Source organism: Chelon labrosus (genome assembly GCF_963514085.1).
Source record: "Chelon labrosus genome assembly, chromosome: 4".
In the NCBI taxonomy this organism is placed as follows: Eukaryota; Metazoa; Chordata; class Actinopteri; order Mugiliformes; family Mugilidae; genus Chelon; species Chelon labrosus.
Window position 1 is genome coordinate 9,582,666 of NC_140340.1, and position 11,244 is coordinate 9,593,909.

Here is an 11,244-nt window from a genome sequence, read left to right on the forward strand (position 1 = left end):
CATATATTTAACCATAGTGTGATACCATCAGGTGTCATCTAGTTTAAAGACAGTTTGTATTTCCTGCCTCAGGAGTCAAGATATTTGAGACATTTGTAGTCTGGACAGAAGAACACACGCCGAGAGCTGAGACAACGTTTCAGCTTCTCTAATCACCGAAAACATTCTTGAACAACGGCGGCGACAGCAGACTGAAGCAGATTTGCGTTTGATTTGGGATAAAGCTCGTCACCTCCTCCAGACTGAGAACTGCACTGGAGTGGAAAAACTAAACACGTCTGAACACCAACAGCCCGTGTTTAACAGAAAAAAAAAAAAACACTTTCAACTCTCACTCCGAGAGGAGGGAACGGACAGCATGCTCAAACTCCTACGCAGCAGATTTACTGTTATCTGTATCTGAGCAACGTTTAAGGCCGTTACATCCAGCGACGCAAATTACTGCGAGCATCATCACTTTCACAACGTGCAACTGTGTGGATTTATTTGTGTATTTCTTTGTTTCATTGAAGAATATAGGTTAAATAAATATACAAAGGCGTCCGACCTCGTTTTTAAAAACATTTTTTTTCTTATTTTCCACTGCAGAGCAATTAAGCTTCAATAGAAGAAGAACAAAGATCAGCTGCAATGATTACCACAACACAAAAACACCTAATTCCTGCAGCGCCTGTGAAGTCAATAATGAAAACTGCTTGTGTAGCTCAATGTCAACCCAAGGATTTCAATCCAGAGCAGCCAGAGCAAATCCACAATCCCTCTCCTGATTTCTCTATTCGGGAGGAAAGCTGACTACGCTAGAGAGGGAGAGAGAGGCCATTCGTACTCATTTGCCGACCCTGCCACAGCATCCCCTGATGACACTTTTCTGCTGTATCTGAAAACAACAAGAGGACATTCCGCGGATTCTTCCTCTATAGAGCAGCCGCTTTAGAGACGCAGAAAAGGATCTGAGCTCTTGCAATCTGAGCATTAGCATATCAAAGGAAAACCACTGTCAGCGCAATAGTAAAGAGACATTAACATGCAGGGACGTGACCAAGCATGAGGCCGTTACTCAAACACACCACTCGTCGTTTGATAGATATTGGATACTGAACATCTTGCAGCACAATAACGACTCTGTCATTCATTCAGACACCATAAAAGAGAGCAGTCAACAGCTCACAGTCATATTCCAAGTTTGATAGCACTGCTTAAACAAAAACAAAAAAACATAAAGGCTCTTTTATTAACTTATCCTTACACCGTCACTGGCTGGTTATATGTGGAAGTTGGAAAGCCGACAAGGAAATGGAGCACAGTCACTCAATTTATTAATTTCCACCGAACAGAAAAAGCACAGTCGCGCCGTAAATCACGAGGAAACCATCTGTTTAGTTCGCTCAACGCTCTCCTGTCGCTGTCGGTATAAATTAGACAGCGACGACGCGTCTGAAACTCCTGCACTCGAGGGGGGGTTCGCCACCTCTACGGGTCACACCTCTTACCCCCGTGTCTGACAGCCTAATGGTGACAGGTTGAGCCGCAGAGCTGAAGCATATGAAACCAGGTCGCTGTGAAATCTCCTCCTGGTTCGATACTCAAGGAGCGCAATGTAGCGTAAAGGTAACGGCCTGTTAGATAAACGCAAATTGTCACGTTCACAGTGTGAGAAGTGTGTTTACTTGTGAGGGTTTCTGTACTCGAGTGGAGCTCTGGTATGGTTTTCAAGACGGCGCTTTGTGTATTTTGAAAGTTTTTCCAGACCTTATTTTGCCTTTTTTAAAGATATATGTTTTTTATAGTATGTAAAAGGGGATGTTATACAAGTATTTAATTGCTTAGTTTGATCAAGATTTCATTTAAAGACCAAAGTGGTTGATGCTGGACGTTTGAGCTATCCATTCATTTAAGATTACTTACAACCACTAATTTGAGCTAGTTCCATTACATTTGGCCATTTCAAACGTCTATTTATTAATCTTAACTCCATCAATCCCTGTACTCTGTAACTGCAGCGCCTATTGTTTCAGGCGTCTCAAGATGTGGCCATTTTTCTTTTTGTAATCAAATCATAATTAGTCCTGCTACTTCAGCAACAATCTTTCCAAGTAGCCTCTAGCGATAAGTACGTCTGGCTGGGAATAAATGTTTTTTTTTTTCTTTCCTTTGGTGCCAAATGAGTAATTCGCTTGTGTCAGACTGTACAGTGAGTAGGGTAATACATGGAGGAGTAGCAGTTCTGGCGAGGTGCTACTGAGGACAACAGCACCGGGGCAAAGAAAGCGGACACAAAGACACAGGGGGGACGACTCCAGACAGAGCCCTCTCCCATTGTCTGTCGGGACAGAGAGGACAATGCAGGACAACGCTTAGATATATGCAAGCAGCACAAGGCCTCACCCCAGCGATGCGCAGGCCCTAATCCCAAACATGATTTCCCCTCCTAAAGCATAGATGATGTCACCCTCCGCCCTCCTCCCTCCTCCTTCCACCCGCACCTTCGCCCCACCTCAGCTTTGCCGGACCATCAGTGCAGCCGAGCGTGGAGCAGAGAGGCCCGCGGGAGGATGTTCTGCTGCAGAAAAACATGCCGGCAGCGGTAAATCTGATACCCTCTGAGCGCATCTGTGTCACGAATCAAAGAGCTTTAAGTCGACACTATCATGTCACCGTGTGCTTTAAACTCTCCGGTGCTTTCCAAACAGAGGGCCTCTCTGAAGTCTGTCACACGCTAGACTGGAGTTTATCCTTCAAAAACACAGATGGAAACTTTAGACGCGCAGACAGGTGTCGGCTGACTTTCTGCACGTCCTGTAGAAATGCTTTCAGAGTGAAAGCAGGCGGCGGGACAGGTCGGTGTGTCCCGGAGCATTACAGGTCCACAGAAGGCCTTACATGCTTCACTGGAAAGAGGGAGAGGGGGACAGTTGCTCTTTAGAACTTTTTGTGCCTCCCCTCCCCTCCCCCCCATCTTCGCTCCACAAAAGAGGCCTTACCCCTCGTCCCCACCCACAAGGAATTTCTCAGGCATTGCTGCGTTCACCATGACAACTGGGTGCTTAACAAAGCATTTCTCTTAGGCATTCTTCCTTTCACATGGGAAGGGGGGGGGGGGCAGTCAAAGGAGGGAGAGACAGGGAGAGGAGGGGGAGAATGGGGATAAAGAGGGGAGGGTGAAGGAGCTCGAAATGATGGGAGGGAACAGCGGAGGTTGCAGGGGTTAGAGCCATAGACCCGGGCAGATAGGAGAAAAATGGGGAATGGTGACAGGCAAACAAAAAGAGGGAAAGAGAAACAGGATCAAGGTGATAGGTGACGTTAAAGGGATAAAAAAAGAAGAGAAACACTGCTACAAACATTCCACGCAAGCCTGCGAGTGTGACTAACGCCGTCCAGGGAATGAATGAAAGGAGCGGATGACTCCAGTCGCACAAAACACCGGGCGAGCGCTGCAAGCTGAGACTTTGAATCAAGCGGCTGATGGGCTTGTGTTACCGAAGACAACACCCTGAGAAAGTCCCTCCGCAGACAGCTTTAAAGGTTTAATAGAATCTAATGAAATTACGCTGGGCCGTGAAAGTCTTGGCTCTTACTTATATAGTTTGTGATGGAGCACAGAGTCTCTGTCATTAAAATTCCAGCCCCGTAGCTTTATCTTATGCGAGGGCAACCGCTTTAAAAACACGTCCAGCCACGAAATATTCCAACTGATCATTTTCTAACAAAGCATCTAAATGTTTTAACTCACAAAAAGTTCTAAAGAGTCTTTTGAGAAAAGGGAAAACTTGACTTGTATGCGCACATTTGCGGTCTGCCCCACTAAGCTGGGCTGAATGCCAGAGGGTTTGGCTCACACGGAGGAGTAGTTTAACCTTGTAGCATCAACAACCACTTCAGACTTACACTTGAAACTTAAAGGGGTCTTCTCCCCTGACAGTGGCCATATATATTTATATATATATATATAGAGAGAGAGCAAATACCTGCTGTCCACTATGTAACCTGAGCACCTGTACAACCTGCAGTGTGATGTGAGCTGAATCAAACTGAAGTGATTAGTCGCTGAGGCGTGATTTTAAAATTTCTGCACTCGCGTTTTCAAAGTAAGCATCTGAGCACGATATTGACTCGGACTCAGGATCTGATTAAAAAGGACAAAGCGCCCTGATGAAGTGAGGACAAGGTATATATCACACAGCGTTCTGATCCAACAGGAGTCACCTTGTAGTCAAACTAATTAAATCGATGTACAAAAGTGACAAAACTCCAAAATGCACAACATACAGACCTCACATTCGAGTATAATGAGATGTTCCAAAAAGGAGGGATGATGATTAAACTTAATGGGGCTTTACGGATGAAAGAAAGGCGGGGGGTGGGGGATCTCCCGACGTATGCAAACACCTATTTATGCAGGCTCACGCTCGCCTGGGAACAGTGGATGAGCCCTCGAGTATGTCAACACCGCTCTGACAGATCTCAGGATACAGATGCAGCAAAATCTAATCCCACAAATGACAACCTCCCTCTCGCGCCGCGGCGTGACCAGAATTCACTTCGTAACACGGGAAGTGACACGGCACCCAGAAGTCGTGTTAAGTTTCTTTTTCTCGCGTTCAACACGGAGACAGGATAGCCAATAGCTGCAACGCCGTGACTGTAAATGTGACTACTGGCACTAACACAATTAAATGGTTGTAATAACTAATTCATGCGCGTGCACTCAGCCAAGATCACTATGTGAGAGAGATCTGCTTACAGCTCTGAATGATTACAGCGCCTCTTTGAATAGCAATGAGTAATATTCTCGTTAATTATCTGACCCAAAGCTCCCACGCTTACATCGAACCAGCCTGAATAAATCTGCCTGCGAAATACATGTCAGTCCTCAGGTTATTCCCAGGTTATGTTAGTAACGCTTTTATGTTATTCATTAATATGTGAGAGGGGTGAGGGAAGGTTTTATCTGCCAATCCAACATGTTTACGCTCAGTTGCGCATTTCTTCGCCCGTTTATTGCGCACGCATTTGCCGCGCTGCTGTGCGCTATTGCGAGATTGTGCAATTGAATATTGAATGACTTTAATTTGGTCCAAATATCAATCAGATTCTTGGTCAAGATGATGTTTAGCAATTATTTCTATTGAATCAATGGTCTGTAAGTAGAGAGTGGTTAACAAGTACACAATTAAATCTTTCTAAAGGTATTTTATGTGGAGAACTTTGGTTGAAAATTGTTCTACTTGCGTTTGTGTCGCTTTCATAACTCCTCCAGATCGGCCAGAAAACTAAGAGTCGTGTGAGCAGCAAAAAGCATTTCAGGCACAATAACTTATCATTTATATTTGCAAGATGATTACGCAACACTATAGTAGAAAAAAAAAATAACAGAACGCCTACTTATTTATTCTAGTAAAGATAATTTTTGAGATTTTTCACTGATGACCCCAAAAAAAGTGGAGTTCATTATGTATTTTAGATCGTATTGCAAATATTCGTGACATCCGGATCGTGATTACTGTGATTACTGTGAATAATATGAGGAGGATCATTAACTTTAAGATGATCGTCATAATCTTTGGATTATTTAGGGGTCACTTTCTCAAATCTGCTGAGTAGGAAACACTTTAAACTTAGAACGAGGTGTTAGCCACGTTGGGACAATCGCATCCATTTCAGAGTGAAGAGGAGTGCTCACAAAAAGATGTTAATCACAGTCCAACAACATACAAAAGAGCCCATCAAAAATCGTCCATCACCGGGGGGAGGCCTCTTAAACGGCAGCATGAAGAGAAAGATAATGGGAAGACTTGGGAGGTCCCTGGAGGGAGAAGCCTTTGAAAATTGGGGTCAGCAGCATCTATGGAGGGAGCTCATCCTCCTACCACATCTCCTCCTCCAACAGCTCATGCTTCTAATGGCTTCTCTGCTCTCTCTTACAGTACCGCTGTATTTCCCAACATGTCCCCAGATTACACAGCCACAACTCCACCCTTCCTTCCTTCCTTCCTTCCCCCACTCCTCCGTCCTCCTGCCTCCCCTCCATCTTCCTCTGTCTCCTGCAGGGGTGCTGACACATAAACCCCAGCAGGTGCTGGACGCGCTGGGGAGACACGGCCTCTAATTGGTCCTCGGTGGAGTCACAGCTGTTGCCCCCGACCGCAGCCTGGTATGAGCTCTAGCGCCTGCCCCTCAATCGACATCTCACTATTGTTCTCCAGAGAGGCAAAGCTCTGCTCCGACCTACTGTAACGACTTACCCACGCTAACCATACAGTACAGTACCTCAGAGTTAACTCATCATTAGACAGGAATGCACTCTGTCAGTCATAGATTCTGCACGTTCACTAGCATCAAAGAAACCCTAAGGTTTCAATCAGTCTAAATCCTCCCTGTTCTTATTAAGTATCTTTAACCTTGATGTTCAATCTCTTTATTGTGTTCCCAGTTTTGTTTCCCTCCCTCCTCTTAGGTTGTGCCAAGGTCAAAGAGAAGGAAGATTTACAGCAGATCACACTGCGTCAAATAAGCTCTAACATAGGGTAACAACAACACCCCCCACCCCACCCCACCCCCCTCCTCTCCCATCTCTGTCTCACACACACACTGACACAGACACACTAACACAAATTCTCTGCGGGTGCAATTCAAGTTCAGTCACATTTTAGCAGCAAATAAAACTCTTGAGCATTTGTGCCAGCACGCCAAATTAAAGGTGCAGGGAACACACAGCAGCCAGGAGAACAGCTAAGAGCCTTCTTTTCTCACATCAAACCTGGACCCACTTAAATCACTCCCTGCTTTAAACTCTCCGTCAAACTACAGCGTTCAACGATCTCGTTTCCGACAAACGCCGCCCGCTATTAAATTTCAGCCCTTCCGTCGACAGCAAAACAAAACAAAACACGAAGCCTGTCAAAAAACACAATGCTTCAAGGACATCAACTGTTCATTCAGACTCTAAACAAGCTATAGAAATTGACCGTAATCGAGTCAGGTCGTTTCATTGTGTGTGGGAGCGACGGGCAATTATGGGGCATGATCGGTCTGCTCACTAGAGCGAGGATCCCACAGGATGCAGACGCGCTCAGACAAACAGCTATTTAAATCTTGACAATAGACGGAGCTAAATCAGGCTAGAAAGTGCCTTATAATTAAACAGATTAAATAATTACCTAAGAATACTGCTTAAATATGTCTCAGTGATTTTTTTTTTTTAGAACGTACTAGCTTACAAGTGCTCTGCAGTGAATATTAATCCTCCTTCATGAATATTTCTATCATAGGGAAGTCACCATGGAATACTGAAGTCAAGAAAAGACATACTTAAGTAATCATCACTTCCATTATCCAGTGAAGTGAAGCGGAAATGTAAATGAAGAGACATGTTAATGGAAACAGAGTAGAGCTCAGTTAAGCCTGGTCTCCTGTTACTGCACTATTTTTCACTCACTGGGTGGAGTCTGCAATTAGAGAGTTATCCAACAGTCTCACCTGACACAGAGATCCTCATGGAGGCCTCCAGGGGCCGGTTGTTATCCAGGGCCGGGCTCAGCTGGATCTCTCCCGTGCTTTGGTTCAGGAGCACCAGGTTCAGCTCGTTTCCCACCTCAAAGCTGTAGTGGAGCTGGTCCGAGACGTCGGGGTCGAAGGCGGGGATGCGCCCGATCACTCCTGTGGGGAAGCTGCTGGATTTCTCCGTCACGTAGTTGTTGAAGATGATCTGGAAGTTTTTGAGCACCGGCACGTTGTCGTTCTTGTCGACGAGCTTGATGTGGATCGTGGCGCGGCTGACCAGAGGGGCGGAGGTGGCCTGGACCACAATAACGTACTCAGACCTCAGCTCATAGTCCAGGTCTATTAACGCAGTCAGTTCTCCAGAGAAGATATCCAGCTGAAACACCTCTGGGATGTTCCCCTCCACTATCTGATACATAATCTGCGCGTTGCTGCCTTCGTCTGGATCCGTGGCTGATATATGAGCAACCACGAGGCCTATGGGGCTGTTTTCCTCCACCATGATGTCAAACTCATCCTTCTCAAACACAGGAGGGTTGTCGTTCACGTCCAAGATTGTTACTTGAATGTTAACCGGTGTCTTCAGGGCAGGAATACCTTTATCTACAGCAAATGCCTGCAGGCTGTAAACAGGCACGTTCTCTCTGTCTAATCTGCGCAGCGTGCGAACAATGCCAGAGGTGGATTCAATTATGAAGTCTCCATCGCCGTCCTCGCCGCCCTGGAAGGTGTAGAAAACGCGGCCATTGAGCCCAGAGTCTCTATCGATGGCAGACACCTGGACCACACTGGTGAAGACCGCCACGTCTTCCATCACAGAGCCCACGTAGTGGTCTCTGAGGAAACGGGGGGAGTTGTCGTTCACGTCATTCACCAGGATCTCCAGGTAGGTTGTGTCAGACTTCTGTGGGATGCCGTTGTCCCGAGCAGTGATGGCAAGCGTGTAAGAAACCTGGTCCTCGTAGTCCAGCTCCATCTCTGTAGTGACAGCTCCTGTGTCTGGGTCGATGTCAAACTGAGGGATGCTGTCATCCATGAAGTAGGTGATGCGAGCGTTCTCACCCGTGTCTTCGTCTGTGGCACTTATTACCACCACGGTGGTGCCCACAGGTCGGTCCTCGTTGATGTTGACGGTGTAATGTGAGCTCTGAAACACGGGCCGGTGTGTGTTGGCATCCGTGACGTTAACAAACACCTTTGAGGTGTCGAAGCGAGTTCCGTCGCTGGCGGTGACGGTGAGGACGTACTGGCGCTCCAGTTTGTAGTCTAAAGGCAGAGCCAGCGTGATCAGCCCACCTCCGCTCTGACTCGTGATGGAGAATCTGTTGCGGGTGTTTCCACTGGATATCTGATACGTCACCACACTGTTGATGTCCTGATCCACAGCTGATACTGTCACCACACTGGTCCCCACGGTCGCATCCTCATTCAGTCGCATGTAATACGCCTTCTGAGTGAACTCTGGGTTGTTGTCGTTGACATCTAGAATCGTCATGGTAATGCTGGCTGAGGATGACATGACAGGGTAACCCTGATCACGGGCCTCCACTCCAAAGTTGTAAAAATCCACACTCTCCCTGTCCAGCTCAGCTGCCACTACAATCCACCCCGTGCTGTTGTTAATGGTGAAGGGGAAGTTTGGCGTGGTTTCAGTGAGGCGATACTCCAGCCTGGAGTTGTCTCCAGCGTCTGCGTCCACAGCCTGGATGTGGATGACGGAGTAACCCAGCGGCACGTTCTCCAGCACGGTGGCCTGGAACGGAGTGCTGACAAAAATGGGGGCATTGTCATTAACGTCCATCACCTGCACCGTGACCAGGCCGCTGATGTTAGACAGCGGAGGCCGTCCTCCGTCCTGAGCTCTGATTCGTAGTGTGTATTCTTTGTTCGCCTCGTAATCCAGGTGGCTCACCAGGTCCATTTTACCCGTCTGAGCATCGATATAAAACTGCCCGCGGGTGTTTCCACTCATGATGCTGAAGTGGACGACAGCGTTGCTCCCTCTGTCCTGATCTGTGGCTGTGACCTGCAGGATCTCTGTGTTGGGGGTCATGTCTTCTGGCACCTGGACCACGTAGCGTTTCTCACTGAACTGAGGAGCGTTATCGTTGTCGTCCTCTACCACAATGTGAACAGTCGCAGTGGCGCTGCGGGGCCCGGGGTCACGACCCTGGTCATTTGCCTCAACTAACAGCATATAGGATTCAACCTCCTCTCTGTCTACCAGGCCTTTAGTGCGGATGACACCAGACCTGGAATCAATCTCAAACACTTCATTGGACCCGTTATTGTTGAGGACGTGGTAGAGGATGTTACCGTTAACAGGTGCGTCCCCATCTGTGGCCCTCACCGTTAACACCTCATAGCCTACTTCTAAGTTCTCCCTGATGCTCTCCTTGTAGTCTTGCTGCTCAAACACGGGGTCGTGGTCATTAGTGTCCCTGACTGTGATAGTGAGGGTAGCCATGCCTGTACGCCGGGGTGTGCCATGGTCAACTGCGGTCACGCGAAACACATGTGTGTCTTTTGTTTCCCGGTCCAGCACCTCTGTTGTGGACACAACTCCGCTGGCCGGGTCCACAGCAAAGAGACTGTTGGAGCGGCTGTCAAAGAGAGCCTCTATGAAGTACTCCAGCCTGCCGGCCTCCCCCTCATCCACATCCACCGCTTTCAAAACAACAACAGAAGTCCCAGCTGGCTTATTCTCTGCCACTGCCACTTGGTACATCGGGGGCTGAAACTGGGGGCTGCTGTTGGTGCTTCTCCTCCTCCTGCTGCTGCTGCTCACAATCCCTGAATCAGACTGTGCTGCCTTTTCTAAAAGCTTCTCTAGGTGACCTTGCCTGAAGGGACCCTGCCCCACACGCCAGTGGATGGAGATGGGGTTGACTTTAACATTCAGTCCGTCCTCTGTGAGCACATCACAGAGCATGTCCAGCTCCAGGAGAGTGTCCCGTCTCCAGCACAGCGTCTCAGACACGAATAAGTCCCCCTCTGAGAAGTAAAACTCACGGCTGTTGGTGACTCTGCAGCGGATAGGGGGGCCAGGCAGCAGACCCCCGACTGGAAATAAAGCAGAGTGCGCTTGGTGGCACTCTGAGCTGTGGTGGCCGCGGGTGTTGTACAAACTGAGGACTTCCATGTCCCACAGAGGACTTCTTTGACGCTTGTTTGAACAGTTCCTACCGTGGACATGCACGTCGTACTGGCTGGTGATGAGGTGGCTGTAGCCGGAGTCCTCACAGTCCTCTACAGTGTACACGGTGAAGGGGTTTGAGCGCAGCCGGGGGCACTTTATAGAGTCCGAAACAAACACAACGCCCGCCGCCGCGTCAGTCACCAGGAAGCGCTCCGTGAATTTAGGAGCGAGTACCTGATCCAGAGCGCACCGTGCGCCCCGCTCCACGCCGGCCACCACTGTCCTCGGCTCCGCATCCTCACCGATGTGAACTACGTAGCAATCCGCCAGCGAAAACACTTTACACCACCAGAAAATCAGCAACAGATCCCATTTAAAGAAGTGCATCGCTCCTCAGTTTGTGTTCCGCCGGGTGTGCGAGTGGGAATTTCCGCAGCTCCTTATTTCTCTAAACTTTCCGCCCGCGAGTTTCCCCTTTGTTGCAGAAGAGCCATGCTCTCGGCGGGCGCACTTCTCTCCGCTCAGTCCGGCTGGTTTTGAAGAAGGGGAAAGCCGCAGTAACCTTGGTCGGAGGTGCTCTCACATGCGCGCACACACACCAC

General features: G+C 48.2%; 1 protein-coding gene across 1 annotated transcript in view; it reads right to left on the bottom strand.

Moving 5' to 3' along the window:
* Window positions 1–11,029, bottom strand: part of celsr2 (cadherin, EGF LAG seven-pass G-type receptor 2) — a gene marked incomplete at its 5' end in the record, with an annotated part of 65,033 nt that extends 54,004 nt beyond the window's left edge. Inside the window, 1 exon segment of the mRNA XM_084542675.1 lies at window positions 7,480–11,029. Within this exon segment, the coding sequence (XP_084398801.1) occupies window positions 7,480–11,029 (3,550 nt within the window).
* Between the last annotated feature and the right edge of the window lie 215 nt (window positions 11,030–11,244).